The sequence below is a fragment of the Chroicocephalus ridibundus genome, chromosome 4, assembly GCF_963924245.1.
Source record: "Chroicocephalus ridibundus chromosome 4, bChrRid1.1, whole genome shotgun sequence".
Lineage (NCBI taxonomy): Eukaryota > Metazoa > Chordata > Aves > Charadriiformes > Laridae > Chroicocephalus > Chroicocephalus ridibundus.
This window is the reverse complement of record NC_086287.1, coordinates 22,359,776-22,385,605: the sequence shown is the minus strand read 5'-3', so window position 1 is coordinate 22,385,605 and position 25,830 is coordinate 22,359,776. Positions and strand designations below refer to the sequence as shown.

Sequence of the window (25,830 nt, the reverse complement as noted above, 5' to 3'; positions counted from 1 at the left end):
TGTGCAGGGAAAGAAAGGCAGGGCAAGAGCTCTTTGTGCCTTGGGGATTGTTATGGTTTGAGAAAACCCGTAACAATTTATTGTCATTTAGACAATCATTTTATGACCCGATGACCCTCCCCACCCAGAAAGCAGAACTGGGGAGAACAAGGAAACACGAAGGTTGAAATATAAATAGATTTAATAGGATAAGACTAAATAAATAACAATAATACTAAAGAACCAGTATTGATCCTGATACTAATATAAGATATACAAGGATTATACTCAGCCAAGTCTATCAGTAGGAAGCTGTGCACTCCCAGCAGTGGACAGCAAATGTTGGATACTGTGAGCGCAACGGCTTTGGGAGGAAGGGAAGGGCTCAAGGCTCCGGCACTGGGGCAAGGAGTTCTCTGGACCGCTGCCATCAAGGGAAAGACAGACTACGCAGCAAACTTTCTAATTTATATTGAATGTGACGTTCATGGTCTGAAATAATCCTGTTGGCCAGCCCAGGTCAAGTGCCTGGGTCTTGCTCCTCCTTATCCCCACACCTGGCAAGGCTCAAAAACACCGAGATCTTGAATCCCATATAGCCTAGCTGGCTATAAAGTAAATATTTTCATTAATTCAGACACTAGAGTCTTACAGAAGTGGAGTTCTCCCCAGCATTAGAAGAGAAGTTAGTCCTGTGTCACTCCATCCACGACAGGGACGCAGCAGAGTCACTGCAGGCTGAAAGCTGCTCTCCTCCACGCTGGGAGCAAGGCAGTTACAGAACACCCCGGGGACCAGGAAGGCATAAGAACCACTGTTCACGGTTTAGAAACACAACGCTGTGTCGAGGAAGGTCACAGAAGTTATGACTAATGATTCAAGTTGTGAAACATCACGTGAATCTTTTCTTGGGGAACATTCTCTTTGTGTATACCCAATAATTCAAATCAAATGGGTTGTAGCTAAGAGCCACTGATGCAGTTAGGGCTGAAGCCAAGAGGCTTCCACTCCTTTTTGAAAATGAACCGGTGCAAATGTATAATACAGACTTCAGGAAAAGGATGGAGGTGAAGGTGACATTCCTATTTTTAAAAATCGTCGTATTTGAGTCTCAGTGATAGGAGAAGGAAGGGGCAAACACGCTGCCCAACATAAGGCACTTATTTGAGCAGCCTAGTTTAAAAAAAGCCATGTCCCTAGTTCCCTGGATGGGAAGTAAATGTAAAGTAAAGGACTCTTCCAGCAGGTGATGAGCCTTTTTCTGAATTGGGGGAGAAACTTCTCCTATTGGATTCTGCGGGGAGCCTACAAGGAGTCAGTACCCTGCTAATAATGACCCTTCACATAGTTACATGCCAGTTAGTAGGAGGTGGGAATACATTCCACTGCTAAAATATTTGAACAACTTGTAAGCAGCACAGAAACTTAATGGTTAATTGGGTACTTTTAGACACATACACACTTAAAAAAACACCCTGTCTTTTCCGAACAGTCCTTAATAACCTGCAGTTTTATTTATTTATTGGAGGGGATGGAAGTTCATAACCCACTTATGAAAAGAGGGAGTCCAAATTGCAAGTTTTGAAAATGTAACCCACTACAAGTAGCTACAATAGCAAGATTTATCCTTTTCTTATATGTCTGTAGGTTTGTTTATTTAAATTTATGGAAACATAAAAAGCTCCAGGCGCGTAGACATATATTAAGAAAGACAAATTAATATCAACAACAGAAGCAATCCCAGTAATTTCCTCTATGTGCAAAGGGAAAATAAACCTCTTTGCTATGTATTAATCCCAACCCCAATATTCCCCCAGCCCTCAGCTGCCCTCTTCTTCCTCAAAAGCCTGGGAACGCAGATGGGGGCTGTACCATATGCCTAAAAGATCAGCAGTAAGCTTACTTCAGAGTAAAGAAGAGGGAGTAGAAAACACGAAGAAAAACAAAGCACAAAAAAAAAAACCCTCTCCCTGAATAACTCTTAATATTTTTTGATATGAAGAGAAGCTTTTTGACACCCCCAAGGCTATGTTCATCTTTAGCAAACAAGGACTGTCTGTTCCTCTCTCTTACCCCTGCTCGCTCGCTCTTTTTTTTTTTCTAGTGAGGGTGACACGAAAAATCAGAGGCACTTGGATCATTAAACACATTTATTGTTTAAAGTTCCTAATTTGACATTATCCATACTCTGCAACCTAGCCAAAAATCTGGATGTGGAAAGTTAAGACAAGCAGCCAGGTTACAGAACCGCATTTCTATAGTGCTGGCAGTTAGCCAGCATTACCAGCCCCAGGAACTGAAAACCATTAACCAAATCACCCCAAATCAGAAAATTGGTTCAAAACCCACAGCATTTCCCTTCCGTGATTCAGGTTTTCTGCCGCAGCTGTTCCACAGTATGTATTTAAGGGAACGAGCTGGGAGAAAATCTTGACAACACCCTTTTACTGTTGTTCCCATATGTAATTCCCTAATATTTATAAAGGCTACAAAACCAGGTATGCTGTCACAGATGTGTCTTGGGAGTGGCCTGCAGGCTTCAGCCAATCTAGTTACTCATGCTAAGTAAACAGCACAAATCAAACCATACTACAGTCCTAAGTAATTTATTCTAATTAAAACTTGGTTGTTTATGCTAAACAACTAATATCCCTCAAGACACCTCAAATGACTGCAAAGCTAGAAGCCACTAAAATCAGGGCTTTATAAGAAAAAATAGACAAGAAATCTGAGTCATAACCAGTACTTCCAATTACAGGTATAATTCTAAATAAATATGGGTTTGTCTGAATCTAAAGTGAGGTTGAAGAGAGGAAAATTGCATATATTTGAGGGAGAAGATGTTCTAGCATCTGTACACCCTAAGGTTAAAAGAAATACAGATGCAATCCTGTAAGACAATAAATTCCATAAAGTGAATGTCATTAAAGCAAAGAACATCTGTTTTCATTTTATTTCATTCCAAATGTCCTTAAAAGTTACAGAACAGCTGATACCATGACAAAAATGCAGCTAATTCATAAAAGAATAAAAATAATAGAAGTCAGATTAAAGCCACAGTGCACAACAGTAACCCTTGTGAACAAATGGAACCAAACCAAAGTAAATGATCAAAACCTCACACCTTTCTACACAGCTCAGACAGTTACATTAATATTTAATAAATCAAGTTCCTTACTCAGATGCGAATTCTAGAGAAAGCGTGAAAGAAAAAACAACATCAAAGCAAAGAGCAAAACATATTCCACATCCTACTGACTGCTCTAAAGTGAAGGCCCTTTTCATGACTGCTCTGATCTTCACACTGAAAACAGTGACAGGTGTAAATATAATCTACATGATGGTTAACGGGGTGAAAGCAGAATGTAAGGATTTTTAGACTACACCCTCGGCTTGATTAAAACCTCTCTGTTGATAGTGACGCTCACAAAAGGCCCCGTCCTTCCATACTGACTCCCCGCACAACCCCGCAATATCTCATCACGGAGCTTTCAGCTCAAAGAAGAGAAAGTATCTGCAGATCCCCCAAGTTCCTCCGTCACGCAGCCAGCGCTCCCGCAGAGCCGGCAGCCGCTTCTGTCGTGGGGTGGGCAGGCCGGGAGCAGCCGCTGCGGGACGCAAACGGCGCAAGGACGGGGCCTCTGGTGCAAGGACACGGTGTAAAACAGACTCAACCCAAAACGGGCGTTTGGTTCTGGATTGAGCACATGGTTGTGTCCAGTTTGTGCTTGACCTTCAGGAATGACAAAAGCAGACACTGGAAGTTTCTACGGCATCTCCCCAGGGATGTCACAGACTGGTGGAGCTCATTGTAGGTATAAATGTTACGTTTATCTCGAGGGAGGGATTTCCTGAAAACTTTACCAGTGTTCTTACAGTGCTACCCATGGGGAGAGCATTTCTTATACACAAAAATATTATGCTTTTTTATTGACTGGCTGATATAAGAGATGAAAGGGAGCATCAGGTCCAGGGAAAAAAAAAACCATAACTTTAAATACAGGTCACAAAGAATATTTGCAACTCTTCCTCCTCTGCTTCTACGCTCCCACACAGGTCAGCTCACAGCAACAAGTCCTAACAGAGAGGTCACAGTGTCTCTTCCCTCTTGGCAGTTAAGGCTCCTGAAGCTGAGATTTCATTCCCAGATAAACAACCCCCCCTCACTTTCTTTGCTTTGTATTTCCATTTCTTCTTTCATTACCAAGAGCTTTTCTGGTTACTCCCTCTGCAAATAACTTTAAACCAAGGCTGGATGCCTTCATTTATTTTGAAAACACAGATGGAAAAACATTACAGGAAAACAAACTTTTGGAAGAAGAGCTACTGGCACACTACACACAGAATGAACGTCTGTTTATATTGTTGGAACAGGCAAAATACATGGCAGCTCACGCTACAGGTGGAGAACAACCAGCACGGGTAGCACTCTGAAAACATTTGCTGCAAGCAGCACTCAATATACTAGTCCAGACACAGTCTCAGTAGAAGATCCTTCCATCCATGTTGTAAAACATTAGCTCTGGTTTTGTTCCTTTCCCTACTTCAGGCTACTCTCCTGAGCTTTAGAGCTGCTGTCCTCTACAGCGCTCACGTACCTTCTTCCACAGGCCTGTGAAAAAGCAGAGTTTGCGGTATGTGCGAGGCTAAGTTGTGACCCATGAATTCTTCATGATGGCATATGACGTGACATATATGACATATCCCATGACACCCGACAGGAGCAGGACCACTCCCCAAGCCGCCAAGAGCTGCGCGCTCTTTAACATTTCCAAGTGTGGCACAACACAACCAGAGTGTTTTGGTCTTTCCAGGAAGACCCATCTCTTAGTGGTTAAGTAGCAGTGCTTAAGGGAGGTAACTTGAACTACCAGGATTAAGGCATACTTTCCCAGCATATTCAGAGGTTTTAATATCTTTTTTTATGGATATTAACACTGCGTCAGCTAGTTATTATGCACTTTAATAGGGATCATGAGCTTCTTGTTTTGATGTGAACTAAACTATAAGAATACGAAGATGATCAGAGGGCTGGAGCACCTTTCCTAGGAAGACAGGTTGAGAGAGTTGGGGTTGTTCAGCCTGGAGAAACCTTATAGCAGCCTTCCAGTATCTGAAGGGGGCCTACAGGAAGGCTGGGGAGGGGCTGTTTGCGAGGGCATGTAGCGATAGAATGAGGGGCAGTGGCTTTAAACTAGAGCAGGGCAGGTTTAGATTAGACATTTGGAAGAAGTTGTTTACAATGAGGGTGGTGAGACACGGGAACAGGTCGCCCAGAGAGGTGGTGGAGGCCCCATCCCTGGAGACATTCAAGGCCAGGCTTGATGAGGCTCTGAGCAACCTGATCTAGCTGAAGATGTCCCTGCTTACTGCAGGGGGGTTGGACTAGGTGACCTTTAAAGGTCCCTTCCAACCCAACACGTTCTATGATTCTATGAATACCTGAGAAAAATCTCATGGGGAAACAACTCTTTCTTGTAGGTTTCCATGGCAGAGAAGGCAGTTTCACACTTTTGAAGCAAACACTGCTGTTGGCAGACCAGTGAAAATATCATCTCTGCTTGGCCATTACATGTTTCCTCTGTAAAAAAAAGTGTTATTTATCTGAAATTCTATTCAAAAGCTATTACAACTTAAGTAGTAGTTGAAATGTGACCACAAAGCATCTGCCAACGCCACAGACACTGCTTTTTCTCCATTGCACTCAAGAGAACTGATTTAGACACGCTTTTGACCGCCCGCAGGTGGAACGACAGCCGGGCGGCTTTCGCTTGTATCAATACACACGAATCCACGGCCTACAACCCGGAGGTTCTGAGGAACTAAAGGGGTCTCAAAGCAAACACCGACACCAGCGCGGGACGCTGCCCGCTGCGGCTCCCACTCCTCCCGGGCGTTCAGCTGCGGCGGCGCGGAGCCCTCTGCCGCTCGGTACTGGCCCGGCACCCCGAAGGGCCGCCTCACGGCCGACAACGCGGGGGCAAACGGGCACGGACCGAGCGCGGGGCGGGGCGGGGCGGCGGCGGGCCCAGCTGAGGGGGCGCGAGCGACCGCCAACGACCGCCGCGCGTGACCCGCTGCCTCGCGTCCCGCAACGCCTTCGCCCCGCCCGCGCCGCCTGTCGCGCTTGGCCCTTGCCGCGCCCCGTAGTGACGTCGCCGCCGCTGCGTCGGGCGCCGTCGGGGTAGCACTTCCGGTGCGGCGGCGGGGCAGGATGGTGAGGCGGCGGCCCGCTCTCGGGGCCGGCCCGACGCAGCGGCGGCGGCGACAGCGCGGCCGGGGCGGCGCGGAGCGGAGCGGGGTGGTCGGCGGCGCGGAGCTGGAGCGGGGGGTGGCGGCGGCGGGCCTCTTCCGGCATCCCGCCGCCATCGCTCGGCGTTTTGCGGAGTCACCGCAGGCGCGGAGCCTATAGGGGGGAGCGCGGCCGGGCGCGCCGGGGCCGGGCGGGGGTGTGGGCGTGGGCGAGGCGGGGCTCGCCGCCGCGGGAGGCTCGCCTCGGTCCTTGTCGCCGGGGTCCGCAGGGCCGCGCCAGCCCCGGTCGCGGCATCGCCCGGCGGGTCTGGGCAGCGCCCCGGTGGGGCCGGGCTACCCCCGGGCAGCGGGTCTCTGCCGCAGCGGGACCGGCCTGTGGTGCTGACGGGCGGGTAAATCAGCCGACGGGAGAGCGAGGGAGAACTTTCTGTGAGACGCGTCGCGTAGCGCTGCGCGTTAATTTACAGTGGCGCGGAATGAGCTACACTGCTGTGTGGTCAAACAGCGCCGTGCCCAAGGAGTCAAAACCAGACCCGTGACCATGCCCTTCCCTGCCTCATAAGTCCACGCTTCTCTTTAGTCACTGACTTTTGGCCATTAATTGGAATATATTAGTACTCTGTTTAGGTAGGAGAAATCTAATTATGGCATTTCTTTCCATGGAAAGGTTTCAAGATTCATAGTGGTGTACTTATATTTGGCTGTTGGTTTATTTTTCTTTCTACTTAGGGTCAAAGTCAGAGTGGTGGACATGGTCCTGGTGGTGGCAAGAAGGATGACAAGGTAACTAAAAACAAAAGAAGTGCTTTTACTTAAAGAATGAAGTACAGATGTGCTATTATAGAGGCTGGCTGCCGTAGGCTTTGTTTTACAATTTATTTTTTTTGTTTTTGTACTCTGAAACGCATAAAATTACACTCTTGCTAGCTTTGGTGAAATGTCTTCTCTCTTCTGGTTGCACGCTGGAGAAAACGGGTTGCTGTTCAAAAACAGAAAAGGGGTCTTGAGTGTAAAGGAAAACTGAAATTATTTCACAGTAGTAATTTCTTTTTAAAAATAATAAAACTATAAATCTGTTTGGGTCAGGAAAGACTGCCTTTGAGCTGTCACTTAAGTAACTGGTTTTGGTTTGAAAATGACATCATACCGTCATCTACATGAGGTCAGTACTTCATGTTGTGGACCATTAGAGGCCTTTCCAGTTTCCTTTGGAGATGGAAGTATAACGTTCCTGGCAAGCTCTGTCTAAGCTGGCAAACTGAATGCGCGTTACCTATTGATTAAAATGCAACAGAAATGTTCAGATTCAGTATTTTCCTCATCCTGTCATGGATGAGTTTTGTTTGTGATTTACTTCAGGCTTTAGCCTTCCCCATTCTATGTTAATTGAAAATTGGTAGAAATCTAAATTAGAGATGTAAAATAAGCAGGAGGATAAATTTTTGAACTTTTTTAAAAAATAAGAATAATATTTCTTCTGGACTTCTCGCTATATATCATAAAGGAGACAATTTTGTTATGTAGTCATTCAGCTTAAGTTGAGCTCGCTCTCTGTTTGTGCGCCTATCATCTGTCTGTATCTTTTCGTTGTTAATATCCTGATTTTATTTTTTTCGTGGAATTGTTTTTACGACTAAGGATAAGAAGAAGAAATATGAACCTCCAGTTCCAACCAGAGTGGGGAAAAAGAAGAAGAAAACAAAGGGACCAGATGCTGCCAGCAAACTCCCCCTGGGTAAGCGTTCTGCCTGCCCCGGCAGCCCTGTGGGCTCTTAGAGAAGCGCAGAGCCGTCCTGTCCTCTAGATCTGTCTGGATGTAGGTCACAAATGATTAAACAGAAGGACAAATGTAATTTTATTTCTAATTAACATAAAAACACAAAATAAGATTATTGTTATGCCCATGAATTCCCGGGTAAGAGAGGGAGAGAGAGAGAAATTGAAATGAGGAGAAACGCAGGGGAAACTTTTATCTTTTAAAAATGTCTTTTACCTAGAATTACCATGGGACAAGTAAAATAGTGACTGCTGTTCATATAGAAGTTAGTGTTGGAAAATAAAGCAGAATTTCTAGTAATGAATTAGTGAATTGTTGGTACCATGTCAAACTTGGTCTAAAATATTGTGATTCTACTCTGATTACAGTGACTCCTCACACACAGTGCAGACTCAAATTGTTGAAGTTGGAGAGAATTAAAGATTACCTCCTAATGGAGGAAGAATTTATCAGAAATCAAGAACAGATGAAACCTTTGGAAGAAAAACAAGAGGTGAGGTTTGAGTGAACTGTTACTTCTAATACAATAAATGCTCTAATGTAAACTACTTCATACAAAAGCAATGGAAATAAAGTGCCATGAATGTACATATTGTGTATATTACAGTTCTTCATGAAATCTCAATTACTGTCCAGAAAACAGCATTTTTTTTCTCATGGTTTAATGAGATGAGGCCACAGTGTTTTTCTGTTTCTTAGCGGTCTGTCAAAGTGTAGCTCCCAGATACCCATCAATACAGAAAGAAAGAATATTCTAGCTATGCGCGTCCACGTAATAGCGGCCATAGCATGGAACTAAAATAATAGTGGAATTCGTTTCTGGCCTATGCTCTTAGGCCTTTTTTAGGGCAGTGAAACAACAATACCAAAGGCTGGTTCTGTTCCATTGGGTGCGAACTGTTGAGCCAGCGTTGTACAAGAATGTTTTTGCCTGTGTTTTTGAGTTGTTTCTTGGATTCTTCTCGGCAACAGGAAGAAAGATCAAAGGTGGATGATCTGAGAGGAACGCCGATGTCCGTGGGTACCTTGGAGGAGATCATCGATGACAACCACGCTATCGTGTCCACATCAGTAGGATCGGAACACTACGTCAGTATTCTGTCTTTTGTGGACAAGGATCTGCTGGAGCCAGGCTGCTCAGTTTTGCTAAATCATAAGGCGAGTTGTTTTTATAAAACGACGCACGAGTTCTTGTACTGTTTTTAACTGTGCTTTTTTCTTGAGAATCACAGGATCGTAGGGTCTGAGAGCTAATGCTGTTTATTTCATGCGCCTGAACAGATGAGCATTGGGTTTAGGTTTGAGCTTGTACTGGTAATGGTGCTTGCTTTCTTTGACAACTCTTAATGGTTGAACTAGGTTCATGCTGTGATAGGAGTCCTGATGGATGACACAGACCCTTTAGTTACTGTGATGAAAGTGGAGAAAGCGCCTCAAGAAACATATGCTGACATCGGTGGCCTCGACAACCAGATTCAAGAAATCAAGGTATTCGGTTGTACTAATTGACACTGTTAAGTAAGCTAGCAAATAGCTGTTGTGCTGGGAGCTCAACAGTCTAACAGCGGGACCAGCTGCTCTTCGTGTAGCGTCGTGCTGTAGCGCATTTCGTCATTTGGTTTTGCTGGGCAGACCTACAGGCCTAACTCTCTTAAGTGGGCGGGTGGCACCCCCGTTCACAACGCCTGTGCACACAAACCTTCCGCAGCTCTCATAAAACCTCTGCAATAACTTTAGTATTTTGCAACACGTAACTTGTAAAGTTATTGATTGTTGCAAGATAAGAGTTAAATTCTAACAAGCACAGAGGTTGTTTTGAGGGTCTGATGCCTTGCATTCTGAGGATATTTGGTGGGTAGGGGTTTTTTGGTTTGTTTTGTTTGCTTTTGTTGGTTATTTGGTTCTGTGTTTTTGTTTTTTAACTACCAGCAGAGCTCTGTCTGAACTCTGGTAAAACGCAACCCTTTTGATTTGGGTAGGCATCCAAAATCACAAATGCTCTTAAAATACTGATCTGTAGGATCCAGTAACTCCTGGTGGAAGGCATCGTTTCATAAAGGGCCTCCCTACCCCAAGATCCTGCATGAGTGTTTGGGAGTCAGGAACCCCCACATTCCAAACTCGGGATGATGCGTTTAGGTTGGAGGAAGGGGAACACTCGCTGCTTCTTTTCCACATGTCAAGTGGAAACGGTAGGCAGACCTGTTCAAATAGAGTAGTTGCCTTAGCATTGGAGGCAGCAGAGACACGTATTTACATATTTTTCAAGGTCTGTCCTGAAATTAGTTAAGTTCTTTTTGCCTTTGGTACTTTTATTAACGCTGTTCTCAAGATGCCCACAGCACTTCTGTGGAGAGTGCGCGCTCTTTATAAAAACCTCAGTTTCATTTTTTCCTGTGCTGCAGGAGTCTGTGGAGCTTCCTCTCACCCATCCTGAATATTACGAAGAGATGGGCATAAAGCCACCCAAAGGAGTCATTCTGTATGGCCCACCTGGCACAGGTATTTTACAGTACAGCAACAGCTCTGCTGAGCTGACATGAGCGAAATTGTGCTTGGTTCGGATTGAACCGTTGCCAAGTCTGTCACAAACTTCATATGACTGTTTTGTTAAAGCACTTTTTCTTTTTTTTCCCTGCAAACTAATAACAGTATTTCTTTCCAACTAAAAATAGGTAAAACCTTACTAGCCAAAGCAGTGGCAAACCAAACTTCAGCAACCTTCCTGAGAGTGGTTGGTTCAGAACTTATACAGAAATACTTGGGTGACGGTCCAAAGCTGGTGCGTGAACTGTTCCGTGTGGCTGAAGAGCACGCTCCGTCGATTGTCTTCATTGACGAAATTGATGCCATCGGCACAAAGAGGTACAGTATTCTGGCTCCCACCTCACAAACGAGTATCGCCAGGGACAATAAAAGGTTTACTAGAAACACTGCTTTTGCAACCGCAGTGATATTCAATTTCTTAGCTTTGCTGCCATTTTCATAATACTCTTTTTGATGTAAGCATTTTTAACAAATAAAACTTCAAAGAACTTGTTTGAAATTAAAATATATCACAACCTTTTCATGTTAAGTAGATATGACCAGAGACTTAATCTCTCTTCTGTCTACCTGGTAGCATCTCTATGGTGGAATATCTTAGACAGAAGGAGGCACTGTGTGTAAGTTCCTGTGGTATCCTTTAAGTGCAAATCCAAATATGCTGTAATTGGCTTTAGCGATTCTGCATTGAAGCAGTGTACTTCATAGAGAAAATATCCATTTATCATTTGCCTCTCCAGATTGGTGGCTAAATACTTAAGTTCTTAGAATATTCTGTGGTAAGTTACAGAGTGTGATGTCACGGAGAAGCGTTGCTTGTGCCACACTAAACTATTGCTCAGCCTGTGTGCAAGTCGTATTACTTTGCAAATTCCGTAGGCTGGTTGGAACTATCCAATACAAATTGTCTTTAAAGTAGTCAAATGTTTTTTAAATAAATGAAAAGGTGCTCATACATGTTACTACACGGCTGAAGTTCCAGGGTAAGGCAGCTTCTGCCCCATGTATTTCATTGTATGTGGAAAGGATTGGACCGATGGTGAAGTGCGTAACACACGGAATTCTTCATAAATATTATGTTGCTTCAAACTGTTCCTAAACGTGGGTGAGCTGTTCTGGGTGTAGATTGTTTGGTCTGAGATGAGCAAAATGAAACGGCTGAGCTACAAAGCAGAGGAATACAGCCACTGGTACCTGTGTTTCAAGAAGTGCAGTTAAACCAGGATCCATATGAGTAAGGTTAAAAGTTGCGCAGTTAGAGCTGCCTGCATTGGGAAACGCTCTGACATGGAAAAATGAGTGACAACCTGTATTTTTTCCCCAGCTACAAGAATAGTTCAGTGTCTCTTTACTTACCTAGACGTCGCAATATGATTCAGAAAACTTGCTTTTTGTTTTCTATGGGTGAACATTAAAAAAAAAAAAATCTGTTACGGCTTTTGAAAAAAAGTAAACACCACACTATTTTGTTTATATGTTTATGGTAGTTGTGTGAAGTATGTTCTTAAATTTGTATATTATTTTCTTCAGGTATGACTCAAATTCAGGTGGGGAGAGAGAGATCCAGCGCACGATGCTGGAGCTGCTGAACCAACTGGATGGGTTTGACTCGCGGGGGGATGTTAAAGTTATCATGGCTACAAACAGAATAGAAACGCTGGACCCAGCTTTAATTAGGCCAGGTAAGAGCCTTCCCACCGTGTGTGCTTAAGTCACTTTTCTTACGAAAGGACTTGTCATAACTCAACAAACTCGGGCCGGTAAAAAGAATGCAAGTTACTGGTTTGTCTTTATTCACCGTCTCGTCTGTGTTGGTGCATCTGTTAAAATTGGAACCCATTCATGAGTTTCCAAAAACAATGGAAGAGAAGAAATGTGTTCATTCCTCTCATATATACAGAAACAATTTGAACATTCTTCCTCTGTATTAAGAAGGCACAGCTATCTAAAGTTATTGTTAAGGCAAGCTCTAGTGCCGCAGCAGCGTTTCGTTAACGTCTGCAGCAGCTGGTACCACTCCTGCTCCATCCATGAGAACTTACACCTGGAACAACGAGAGCTGGATTTTGATGCCAGGAAAGCAGCTGCTTCCTTACTGACCAGGCACGCTGCTGTCATTGGGGGGGACAAGTGAGTGAGAAGAAATACCTTATTTTGACTTATGTATCATGTGATGAGTCAAGAGCTTGAACAGGCACATTTTCCAATGGCCGCTAAAAATGTACCAAAACATAACACCTCTGTGGGGTCTGTTAAATCAGAAGTTAGAAAGCAACACGGAGAGCAAAGGAATAAGCTAAGCCTCCCGTTAGTGTCCTCAAGTAAACCGTAAGTATTGAAGAGGTTGTGAAGATATTCCTTCTAAAGTAATAGAGGTAAGATGGAGAGCAAAGGTAATGAGATAAGATGAATTTGTCAAAGACCTACTCTGAACAGTCACTAGACTGTAGGAGTTTAGAAAACACCTCCACAGTACAAAGTTGCTGAGGAGTGTTTGTTTTCAAAAGGTCTGCTTTTGTCACCCTTTGTCACTGTTACCTTACCCCTCCAAGTCAAAACCAGGTGCTGTTGGAGCACAGAGGAGAAAATACTGTACCGGTATTAAAAGACAAACGACGATGATCTAAAAGTTGTTGGAAGGAAACTTCCTACACTGGTTAGTACTTAAATTATAACTGTTGTGTGAGCAACAAAGGCACTTCTAGCAGCTCGGCAGACTGATTTACCATTGTGTGGGGTAGTCTGGAATATCCTACGTGGTGCCATCAACCCTTCTTTAGAAATTATAGTATAAAAACAAAGAAAAGAGTGATCCAGGGATGGAAATATGTTTAAAAAGATCACTCATTAAAGCTGGAACAAAGAGTATCAGAACATCCAAAGGTCCCTACTGACATAAAGGAAACCTCTGGTAGGGACTTGCAGCAAAACCTTCCTTCTTCAGGAAGAACTTGCAGTTTTTTTAGGAGGCTGGTTATATAGGGAGGAAGTTCTTCAAGTTGCCACAGTGATTTAATTTTCTGCCACATAAACACAGGCTAAATAAACTTTAGAGCTAAATGTAATTTTAGAGTAGAATAAAATTTACTACAAGAACGTAAGTATTTCATTAATACCCTTCTGCGCTATGACATATTGGCTTTTTTTATATTTATATGCAGCTCAAGGAAGCCAATGGTTTCTCATGTTTCCCAGGTGTGGTTTGTCTTGCCTGCAGTGACACAGACCTTTCCAGCAGCACGGGATCTTTCAGCTGTAGTAGCTTCCTGTTTATTGTGGACAGGATAGTCCGATCTCACTTTCTACTCAAAGTCATGATCGTGGTGTGAAGAAGCTGTTACCGTCAGTCTAACCTTGAAATGTTCTTCCTGCTCTGTTTCCAGTAGCTGCATGCAAAAATCCTACGACTGAACTTTTCTCTCGCACAGGACGCATTGACAGGAAAATCGAGTTCCCTCTACCCGACGAAAAGACCAAGAAACGAATCTTTCAGATTCACACAAGCAGGATGACGCTGGCAGACGATGTGACTCTGGATGAGCTGATTATGGCAAAAGATGATCTCAGTGGTGCAGATATTAAGGTCAGTGTACATCACCATTGTTTATACTTCAAAACGCAAATTAAGCCTCACTTTTTTTTACTGCATCCAAAAAACATGTGTATTGAAACTGTTCTCGAATTACCTGTGGTTACATCACTGAGGGACAGTTGTGTGGCTTTAAAAATAACCTTTGCTGAGTGACACGTACTCAGCTTTACAAGTGGGAAACTTATCAAAACTCTAATTATGAGGTAGCTTGTCTTGGTAAGAGTACGTACCTGTCTTATCTGAATAAGAAACTTTAAAAGTAGCAAAGTGGAAATGAGGAGTGGAATGTGGAATCTTGCACAAACATGCAAGATAACTTAAACTTTATTTAAGATAGTGCAGGATAAGCAGCATTTTTAGAGACTCCGTTGCAAGCAGATAAAAATGCAACTGTAGATGAAGAAGCTTCAGCTGTACTTAGTCTGCTTGTCTAAAGCAGATAGCACACGTGGTAGAGTTACCACGCGAATGGGCTTGACCAAACATGGCATTACTTTATCCCCTTGCAGGAGGATAACGCAGCTGTTATGAGGCTGCATTCCTGTCACCAAAGTGTTACGCTCATCTAGCTTTACCCAGATTGCTACTGAACAATACCAAACTTAAGAATTTTAAGAATTAAGTTTTGTTAACACTCTTCACTTCTACTGGAGAGTCAACTGGAGCAGTATGAGGGTGCTGCCACCTTCTGAGGTGTGCAGAGATAGGAATGTGTTCTGGCTTTCTCTGTTGCAGGCAATTTGTACGGAAGCTGGACTGATGGCTTTGAGGGAACGGCGAATGAAAGTTACAAATGAAGACTTCAAAAAGTCTAAAGAGAATGTTCTCTACAAGAAGCAGGAGGGAACCCCCGAGGGACTGTACCTTTAAGTCACCTGTCTCTTTGGGGACTGTCAGAAGCTGTTTCCATGCTGATGACAGCCTTGTGTAAAACCACATAGTCTGGCTCATTTTCATTCTTGAAGAGGTAAAATCCTGGTGGGCTGTGATTTCTCAGTCAGTGTAATACTTAATTTCCCAATAAAGCTTTTATTTGAACCGAACAGTTTTGGTGGCAAAGGCCTGCTATTTACGTGGAACTGTCTGTTGCTTTCGTTGAGCTTATTTCCAAGAAAATATGGTGGTGCTACAGGAGTTATTTTCTCCATGACCCACCCCACTGTGCTGCCAGGACACACTGTGCCGGTTCCCCACCTGTTGGTCCGTGGGAGGTGAGTCTTTTACAGCTGCTGTGTTAATTGCAGCTCTTCTTACAGTAATTACTTTTCTATATCTCTTTGAATGGCTTAAGTAACAAGGACAAAAGTAACTTTTGACAAACCTCAGTGTCTTAAGTCATCTATATGTAAAAATTAATGAAAAAACATGCAACCTTAAGTAACATTCCAATACACTTTAAAAAGCAGCCAGCTCTATCTAGCACGTGTGCTTACGTGAAAGCAAGGGGAACACTTATTAGTAGTCTCAGTTTAAAGATCTAAACATGTTTGAATAAGGTAACACTAAAGAGTTTATAGATTTGTTCATTACATAAACATGCTTTCCTCACTCCTCTGAGTCAGAGAATGTCTCTAAAAGGCACCCAGCACAGTGGGGAGTTCTACAGCCCTGCGCCACCCAGTAGGGACCGTCGCGGCGCAGGCAGGGCGCACCTGAGGTGCACGGGCTGTCACACAGGGACAAACTCAAACTGTGAGTCACCTGCCTGCTGTTCTGCAGCGTAATCTGAAAAGGAATTCTTCCCCTCTAAACACATTCACTGCCTGCAGCCCCCCCCCCACCCCCAGGAGTTAGATTTCTGTTTTGCCAAGTTGTAACGATGCAGATACTGCTTATTAAGTACTCTGGGCAGTGTACTTTTGTGAAGGACTCGTTAAGTTCTAATTAATTACTTTCTAAGTGTTGTCCATGTGATTTTTAAGGTTTATATAAAGTTCCATATACAGACCACAGTTAAGCAATGTGCAGTCTTTGTTCTGGAAACTTTCTGCAGGAGCAAATGCTGGCCAGGAAGAGACAGTGGAGTTAAACACAGCGCAAATCCCTCTGCTAACTGCCAGTGCCGTAACAACAATGGTGGCAGCAAGGCCAACACATTTTGGTTTTCTGGGTAAAAATTATGTGGTTCATTGTTAAAAGCAAACCCTACAGCTGCATGGAGTCTTTTATTTAATCTGGATGACAGGAACCCTGAAATAGAGTTGTTTTTCATCTGGAGATAGAAAAACAAGAAGCAAAGTTTTATTACCCATTCTTGTAAACCTTATGAGATCTGCCTCCTTGGAAAGGTCACAAAAAGCCAGTGATTTTTTAGCACTTTCTAATCGTGGCAGTTGATCTCATCATTGCTTGAGGGGCTGAAGAGCTTTATGACATGTGCGGCAAGCAACGCTTTTTTTTTTTTTTCCCCCCCTTTTGGGACATGGCTATAATGCCATCTAGAAGCGATAGATTAAGCTAAACCAAGAACTGTGTTCTGGTACCCTGTCTACCACCACAGCAACTGAAAAAGAAACACATTTGAAAATTAAATTCTTACCTTTTGCAGCAGAAATTAACTTCCACCACTTCCTCCAACATTTCTGAACTCGAGTCACAAAGATCAATACAAAAGTAATAAAGATGAGGAGAAAATGAACAGTGAGTATATTCCCCATTGGGACCGAAAAAGTTACTGGAGTCGGAATTAAAAGGCAGGACTCCAGGAACTCCTGCAGTAAATGAGCAGCTTCTGACCATCCCAAGTGAAGGCCGCAGCGCGAGGAGAAGCTGTGCAAAGGAAAGGGGATGCGTGGAAAAGTGACTAGAACAAGAGCCATCACTGGAGGTTTTCAAGATGCGATTGGACAGGGTGCCAGATAGACCTGGGCTCCCTTTCTCACGAAAGGCTGGACAAGACGATCTTTCCAGGCCCCTCCCAGCCTGGGACGCTCTGTGATTCTACCAGAAACACAAGCAGGAGCACAACCAAGCTTCCCCTTCTCCATGTCCCTTTCAGGTCTTTAGAAGAAACGGCATTTTGTTTTCATGGGAGAGCAAAAACAAGCACACCATTTGTGATGTTACTTTTCAGTGCAGAGGAGTGACTCTGACCTCCAGTTCACTTCTGGAGCTGTTTTTTTAAACTGTTTTAAACTTTTAAGCTGTGATTTTAAAAATAAAATATGTATTTTTTACAAAGCCTTATTAATTACTTCTATAGCATCACCTGCAACACAGTGAAATTATAAAGCTCTTAGAAAGTGGTGTAACACCATTTAAAATTCTGCATATTCCCTGTAATACTTAAAAATAATTTTAGAAAAAAATAAACAAAGTGCAGCCTAAGCTAAAATATGTTGTATCTTGCATTGTGCTGCTACAGGCAAAACCAAGCCATAGGCTGTACGGCTTTGTCCAGACATAGTTTTCTGTGTAATCAGATCTCCCCAGGTGGAAGCCCCCAATTGTTTCAGTGCTGTGACAGTTGTTAGTTTTCTCCTGAAAAACCTCTGAAACAGTTTTGGACATTCAGTGGCTGCAGGTACCTTCTTCCAGATGAAGATCCAGTTTCTGAGTACTTGGGTCTCAAGAGCAGGGATGCTAAACAGTCTTTCACATATTACAGCATATTCTGTCTTATAAAATAAATATATAACAGAACTATGTATTTAAATTGTTCCCGTATTTCATATTACTTCTCTAGGAGCTTGCCCAAAGACTCTTGGAACAGAAGCTACTAATTAAACAGTCATGTTTTGACTACTCTGCCTTCTTTGGTGAGGATTAAATGCAGAACAGACCTCGACTTCTCTTAAGATGATTGCCTATATTTGGGTCAAGAGACAGTAATCAATCACAAAAACTTGATTGAAAATTAGCTGCTTAGAGGTGCATTATGGATACAACTTCATTTTTAATACACTCACAGTTCTATTAAATTAAGAAATAAAAAAATAATTCGTTCCTTTTGAATTTTCAAATATTCAGATATATTTTCCATAAATATTCGTATTAAAACAGTCATCTGTCAAAACATACAAATACAAGTCCAAAATAGGTGCCTGCTCAAGCAAAGATTTAGCTTCTACTAAGAGTTTATGTACAGATGTAATGACTGTTTGACTTGGTAGTTAAATACACACACGCATGCATACCAAGCTGCAGAAAATTACTGAAGTCCGCCAACTGGAGAACAGTGAAGCATCCATTTGGCAGATGTTTATTTCCTGTGCTGCTCACCAAACCATAGTTGGCATGTACTGAATCTCTACTGAACTCTAGGGAATGTAATTTCAAACAATAGAATAAGAAATGTGGGCAGCATTCAACAGGAGGCTATTTATAAGAGGGTATCCTTCTGTGGGAGCCAGCAACACTTCAGGGAAATGGATTCGTTTTTGTGGGCAAAACGCAGTACTTGATTCCAGAATAGCTACACCTAGTAGAACTCCATTTTGATAGCAATTTATATAAAACCTTAAAAAAAAACCAACAAACCACTCAACCTTAAAAAAGAAAAAAGTACACAGTACCCAACAGAGTTCCTGTTTGAAGAGAGACAGGTCTAACTGACAGGTTTTGAACTAGCTTCTGTACTTTCTCCACTCGTCTACAGTCTTCTTTTAAACCTCTAATAGTAGATCCAGCTCTTCCATAGGTACCCGCACTCGCAATTCTTTTTCAGTCATTAGATCAAGCGTCTCTTGCAGTTGATCAGGGAAGTACTCTACCGCATCCATATAGAGTACCTAGAAAGAGAACATTTACTGTGCCATCTTTCTATCCTAGCAAGAAACACAGTATAAAGAAGTCTGCAGATATGCAAACGACTCTGTAACAAGAACATAAGAAATATCATACACTTCTTCAAAATAATACGAAAACAGAACTAGTTCTTCTACAGTGACAGATGTTTAATCAAGGTTTTTTACAACTCTTACTAAATAATTTTATTCAAAAAAGATCAAATTTCAAGCGCAGCATATACAGACATTACCTGAGGAGCTGCAGGCATCCCTGAATAATTTCTTATACTATTAATTAAGTACATTTTCATTTGCCTATATATTTCTGCTACTACCCTGCTCATAATAAAACATGATCTAAAAGACACTAGGACTTCTACATCACACAGAAAGGAATTTATTATCTCCTTGCCTCCTGCAATGCAACACCTTTCTGTTCTGAAACACAAATGGCACTGACAACCATGTTTGTTTCCACTGCAGGTGCATCTCATATTTGCAGAAAATCTTAACAGTGCTTCTGCTTCAGAAATTTCTCCTTTCATTTGCATATAACTCATCACAACAACTACTAAATACTAACCTTTTTTTTTTTTTAATACAGAACTTCAAAAATTAGAGTATGATGACAGGTTTATATTTTTTCTACACTTACCTTTGCCCAAGGACAGTTTTGAAGCGCTTTATAAAACAATCCTTTACTTTTTTCTGTTTTTCCTAGTGAAGCCTGAGTGAGAAAAAGAAATGTTCATGCTCCAATGCAGTAATAGCTAAAACAATAAAACATTATCTCTGAGACAAAGAAATTACTGCTCAGTGTTCCTTTGACGAGGAATCCTTATTACTATATATTGTGGTAGGTACGCAACTGCTCCACCTGTGCCAACCCCTCTGCTCAAAGCAGGGTCAGCAACAGCAGGCTGCTCAGAACCAGCTCCCAGTTGGGTTTTGAATATCTCCATGGATGGAGACTCCGCAACCACGGGACAACCTGTTCCAGTGTTTCATCACCCTCACAGTAAAAAACAAACAAACAAACAACTTTTTCTTACATTTAAATGGAATTTTCTATATTTCAATTTGTGGCCACTGCCTCTTTTCCTGTCACTAGGCAGCACTGAGAAGAATCTGGTTCTGTCTTCACACATGAGGTATTTACGTACATTGACAGTATCTTCCAGGCGCCTTCACTTCTTGAGGCTGAAAAATCACAAGTTTCCCAGCTTCTCCCTGTACAACACATGCTCCAACCCCTTATTCATCTTCATGGCTCTTGGTTATTCAAAGGGACCTGGACAAGCCACCAGCAGAACGTGGTACATCAGCCACTCCTGATTTTGTATAATCTGCAAACTTGCTGACGGTACACTCTCTCACTGTCCAGATCGTTAATGAAGATATTAAAGGGCACTGGTCCCAGTATCAGTCCCTGGGGTACCGCACCAGCGGCTGGCCTGCAGCAGGAGTTCACACTGCTGACAACAACCCTTTGAGCCTAGCAATTCAGCCAGATTTCAGTCCGCCTCACTGACCGCTCACCTAATCCACACTTCATCAGCTTGTCTATGAAGATGTTCTGGGAGGCAGTGGAAAAGGCTTGCTAAAGTTGAGATAAACAACATCCACTTCTGTCCCCTCATCCACTGAGCTAGTCATCTCATTGTAGAAGGCTACCAGATTGGTCAAGCATGATTTCAGAAAATATAAACAGGAATTTAAGATAAATAGTTTGTTTCAAAATCTATATGAAAGCTTTGCGCTTTTAAGCGGTGAGAAGCTTTTACCCAAAATACTGAAGATCAAATATCTAGACACACCCAAAGAGAAAAGGGAGAGATCCGCAGAACTTAGGGTAATACTGGATAATCACAACTTCTTCTACAATTATATCTGAAAATTTTAATGTTTCTAATTGATTTTGCTTTTCTGAACAATGTTATTCAAAGCTGTTACTGTAAAAGTAGTATTTTCCTCTGTCTTGTTAGCGTCTAATAAATATTCCTTCTTGTTCTTGTGAAAAAGATGCTTTCTATGAATGAATCGTTAGTGATAAAATACACACTGGGTGATTTTACCTTAGCATTTGTGCATACTAGAGTCTCATCAGGAGTCTGTAAAGACTAACAGGAATCCGATTGGACATGCCTATGTACAAGGTTGTATAAAATGTAATTACAAGCACGTATTTGTGTAGAAATGGTCACAGTAATAGCCCCACACAAGAGATCATCTATAAGTGTTGATAAGATCTCCCCTCATAAATACTTAAAGGGTGGGTGTCAGGAGGATGGGGCCAGGCTCTTTTCAGTGGCGTCTGGGGACAGGACAAGAGGTAATGGGCACAAACTTGAGCATAGGAAGTTCCACCTAAACATGAGAAGGAACTTCTTTACTTTGAGGGTGGCAGAGCACTGGAACAGGCTGCCCAGAGAGGTGGTGGAGTCTCCAACTCTGGAGACACTCAAAACCCACCTGGACACGTTCCTGTGCAACCTGCTCTAGGTGACCCTGCTCTGGCAGGGGGGTTGGACTGGGTGATCTCCGGAGGTCCTTTCCAACCCTGTGATTCTATGATTCTATGATCTTCTCAAACACAAAACCAGAGCCTCTCCTTCCCCTGCTGCCTCTGTATTTCACAGCCTGTTAACTGCTGTTCTCCGCTGACAACTTATTATGCCAGAGGACATGAACAGAGGAGTAATATTGTGGAAAGAAATTCCCCTTACAGGAGTTCCAAGCATTTCTTTTGTGTTTTAATCTTCCATATTGCACTTTGGAGAAGCAAGAAAAGAACCAAGATGATGAAACTGCCTATGTGAAGTTGATTTTGTTCATGTACTTCCACAGTGAACTATGAAGAAATGAACATTATTGCCTTCTGGTGTTATTCTGCAATGCTAGTTAGCATAACCTTTGTATACAGCTTTTAAGATTCAAAAAGGTTGTGAAAATTCAAGGCAAGTTATAAACCTATTGTTATGTTTTCCCTATCATGCAGTTATTTTGGATGTGGACTGAACCTTGCTTGCTTCAATGTCAATCAATCAAAAAATCTTGGTCTGGCAAAGTTTTTATAGTATGGAGAAAACAGAAGAAAATATTTGAAGGGCCCACATAAAATAGTGTTTTTACCATATTCTTTGTTCCACCATAAATCCAAACCATACAGATGTTCATGCATAATTTTTTTCTAATTCAGATCTGGAAGTTGTTCAGGGATGAAGTTAGGAAAGATAAAGACCAATTGGAATTGAACCTGTCAAGGAATGTCGAAAACAACAAAAAGGCCTTCTGTTAAGTACACAGGTAACAAAAGGAAGGATAGGGAAAACGTGGGCCCACTGCTGAATGAGGCAGGGAACCTGGTTACACAGGACATGGAAAAGGCTGACGTACAGAAAGCTTTCTTTGCCTCACTCTTTAGTAGCAAGACTGGCCTTCAGAAATCCCAGAAACCAGGGGGAAAACATGGAGCAAGGAAGATGCACCAGGATCAAGTCAGGGAATACCTGACCAAACTGGACATGCCCAAGTCCATGGGCCCTGATGGGATGCACCCACAAGTGCTGAGGGAGCTGGCAGATGTAATTGTGAGGCCACTCTTGATAATCTTTGATCAATCACAGCAATTGGGAGAAGTGCCCGAAGACTAGAGAAAGTCAAATGTCACTACTATCTTCAAGAAGGGCAAGGAGGATGCAGGGAAATACAGGCCAGTCAGCCTCACCTTGATCCTTAGGAAGGGCGTGAAGCAGCTAATCCTGGAAACCATTTCCAGGCACATGAACAAAAAGAAAATCATCAGAAGTAGTCAGTGTGAATTCACTCAAAGTCATGCTTGACCAACTTGATAAACTGCTACGATGAAATGACTGGTCTGGTGGACGAGGAGAGCAGTGGACACTGTCTACCTGGGCTTCAGTAAGGCCTTTGACATTGTCTCCCATAAGATCCTCATAGACAAGTGGTTGCTGTAAGAACTGGATGAGCAGACAGTGAGGTGGGTTGAAAACTGGCTCAATGCCTGGGCCCAGACTGTGGTGATCAGTGGAACAAAGTCTAGTTGGAGGCCAGTAACTAGCTGTGTACCCCTGGGGTTGACATTGGGTCCAATCCCATTTAACATCTTTGTTAATGACCTGGCTGATGGGACAGAGTATACCCTCAGCAAGATTGCAGATGAATCAAAATGGAGAGGAGTGGCTGATACACCTAAGGGTCATGCTGCCATTCAGAGGGACCACAACAGGCTGGAGAAATGAGCTGACAGGAACACCAACAAGTTCAGCAAGGAAAAGTGCAAAGTCCTGCCCCTGGGAAGGAATGACCCCGTACACCAGTATATGCTAGGGGCCACCCACCTGAAAAGCAGCTTGGCAGAAAAGGACCTGGGGGTCCTGGTGAGCACCAAGTTGAACAGGAGGCAGCAATGTGCCCTTGCAGCAAAGAAGGGCTAATGGTATCCTGGTCTGCATTAGGCAAAGTACTGCCAGCAAGTTGAGGGAGGTGATCCTTCCCCTCTACTCAGCACTAGTAAGGTCACACGTGGAGTACTATGTCCAGTTGTTGGATTCCCAGTAAAAGACAGACATGGACACAGTGAGAAAGTCCAACGAAGGGCCACTAAGATGACTAAGGGACTAGGGCATCTCTCCTGTGAGGAGAGACTGGAGAGCAGGGACTGTTTAGCCTGAAGAGGAGAAAGTTCAGGGAGGATCTTATTAATGTATATAAATACCTGAACAGAAAATACACAGAAGAGGGAAGCTAGGCTATTTTCGGTGGTGCCCAGTGACAGGACCAGAGGCAGTGGGCGCAAACTGAAACACAGGAAGCTCCATCTGAACATCAGGAAACACTTTTTTACTGTGAGGGTGACTGGGCATTGCTCAGAGAGTTACGGAGTCTCCATCCTTGGAGATGCTCAAAAGCCATCTAGACACTGTCATGGACAAGTGGCTCTAGGTAGCCATGCTTGAACAGTGGAGTTGGACAACATGATCTCCAGAGGTCCCTTCCAACCTCAACCATTCTGTGATTCTGTGAAGTTATACAGAATCAGGATCTAGATTTGACAGAAATATTTCCTTACAGAACCCTAAAGTAGTTCTAAAACATAAATACAAGTCATCTTTGCCGATTTTACTTATACAACAATAATAAAATCTTAAGTGTCTACAATTTGCTTCCTCTTCTATTAAATTTTGCTCCCCTGCCCACTTACCTTTATATTGTGAGTAAGACTGGGTGAAATCCATCTATTGACATCTTATGACATATTTTTTATCTATGTAAGATGTCAGCCACAATAACTTGCTTGCATCTATATCTAAACTACATTGTCAGAAGCTATTACTCCTTCTAATCCATATGAATTACATTTTCCCTAATATTCCCAGCAAAAAGGAGCATTACAACTCAAATACAGCACCTTGCAAATGGTATAGGTATGGCAGCATTTAGTACTCCTTTTTTTATACAGTATTGTAGCTGTGTTCATGAAAAATTCCAAATATAGTAAGAAAAATAATAAAAGTGATACTCTTTTCTTACCAAAAAGTTCAAATACATTCTCCACAGCAGTGGACAATGGGTGCCATTTTCACTTTGAGTTGCGTGTTCAAATAGAGCTATAATCCGATTTGTTAACCCAGTTTCAGGAATAGTAGAATGTATTTCACCAACATCTGCCCTGAAACACAGAGGAAAAAAGAAACCACAATCCCTTAAACCCAAGCTAAAGAACCACATCCAGGTAAGAGGGTGAAGATCAATGTACTGTCTTTGTACACACAGCACCGTATATAGCCAGATTTTTGCATTTCATGCTACAAATTCTGAACATTATAAAGCACGTTTTTAGCACTTGCTAATCTAATCAACAGATTTCTAAATAGGAAAATCAGGGTTTTTTTTTTAAAAAAAGAGTTAAATGAGGTATTATTGTGAAAATTCCTTTAGTATGTTGAAAAGTTAACCCTGTCCAAGTGGAGGAGATAATTTCTCTTTGAGTACAATAATCCACTATCATATGATCTTAAAACACTTATCTTAGTCTTCATTCAAGATCATTTTGTGTTCCAAGCTTGGCATGGCAGCTCAAACCAAATTCAAGTCTAGGTGAGCATGCCTTCTTCTGGTGCCCAGGAAAGCCTGTTCAAATTTACCCGTGTTGCCTTTGAAAGGCTCTGTGTTGGTCTTCGATCAAGGCCTAGATTACAGCTCTGGATCTCAACCATGATTACAATAAAAATTTTCTTTTTCACCTAGTGATTCAAATGCCCTAAATTCCAGGCGTAACAAAAGGCAGGTAGGTACTTTTCTCCAAAGCACTGATTTCTATCTACAGCTGATACAGGCTGTCTTATTTTTGATGCTTGACCTTGAAGAAACAGCCTGTAGCACTCATGGCAACATTACTTCTGTCTGCGTGCACTCTCTTAGCCTGCCAGCTTCTTCCACTCACCCTTAATACTTGCCCTTAATTTGCCTCTTTTTTCAGGGGTCTTTCAGGTCATGTTTCATTTTATCTTAACCTTTGCCATGAGGGAAAATGATGTAATCTACTCTGCACGGAGTCAGACATTTGAAGCATTGTACCTCACACTGACTTACATATGCTACTGGTTTACCCTTCACGTTCATTTCTTTGAATGAATTCCACGCACTTAAACAGGCAGAAATACAAAACAGAATAGGAAATAGTCGCACACAGTACAGACATTTTCTTAGTTTGTCACAACATCATAAACATTACTTTTATGCATGACTGACAGGCCATTTATCTCTCTGTTGCAGTAGTTCAGCTCTGCTCTTGCAACATCCAACTCGTCCTTGCACAAATACAACTTACAGGAAAGGCTATGCTAGCAGAGAACAATCTGGAAAGGAACTAAATGTCACAGAGAAAATCATCACTCTGGAATTTTAAGATCAGTTTCCAGTAACAATAATGAAAA

At 42.5% G+C, this 25,830-nt stretch overlaps 2 protein-coding genes across 3 annotated transcripts in view; one reads left to right on the top strand and one right to left on the bottom strand.

Moving 5' to 3' along the window:
- The first annotated feature begins 6,104 nt into the window (after positions 1-6,104).
- Positions 6,105-15,187, top strand: PSMC1 (proteasome 26S subunit, ATPase 1). Of its 2 annotated transcripts, none has more exons than XM_063331757.1 (11): positions 6,105-6,196; positions 6,961-7,014; positions 7,870-7,966; positions 8,377-8,501; positions 8,981-9,166; positions 9,368-9,496; positions 10,414-10,510; positions 10,684-10,873; positions 12,083-12,234; positions 13,981-14,135; positions 14,880-15,187. In XM_063331757.1, the coding sequence occupies exons 1-11, from the start codon at positions 6,194-6,196 to the stop codon at positions 15,012-15,014; spliced, it is 1,323 nt and encodes a 440-aa protein (XP_063187827.1). In that variant the 5' UTR covers positions 6,105-6,193; the 3' UTR covers positions 15,015-15,187. The 2 variants fall into 2 exon arrangements, with proteins under 2 accessions (XP_063187827.1, XP_063187828.1); XM_063331758.1 differs by lacking the exon at positions 6,105-6,196 and adding an exon at positions 6,414-6,858.
- A 43-nt stretch (positions 15,188-15,230) lies between these two features.
- The window catches only part of NRDE2 (NRDE-2, necessary for RNA interference, domain containing), a 37,202-nt gene continuing 26,602 nt past the window's right edge, over positions 15,231-25,830 (bottom strand). Inside the window, exons 12-14 of the mRNA XM_063331756.1 lie at positions 24,425-24,563; positions 19,527-19,598; positions 15,231-18,874 (exon numbers count right to left, since the gene is read on the bottom strand). Of these exons, the coding sequence (XP_063187826.1) occupies positions 18,749-18,874; positions 19,527-19,598; positions 24,425-24,563 (337 nt within the window). The 3' untranslated portion in view covers positions 15,231-18,748. The remainder of the gene's footprint in view (positions 18,875-19,526; positions 19,599-24,424; positions 24,564-25,830) is intronic.

Excerpts from the sequence above, each read along its gene's own strand:
- PSMC1 (XM_063331757.1), top strand. Across the intron at positions 7,967-8,376 it reads TGCCAGCAAACTCCCCCTGG|TGACTCCTCACACACAGTGC; the intron begins GTAAGCGTTCTG and ends CTCTGATTACAG. Across the intron at positions 8,502-8,980 it reads CTTTGGAAGAAAAACAAGAG|GAAGAAAGATCAAAGGTGGA; the intron begins GTGAGGTTTGAG and ends TCTCGGCAACAG.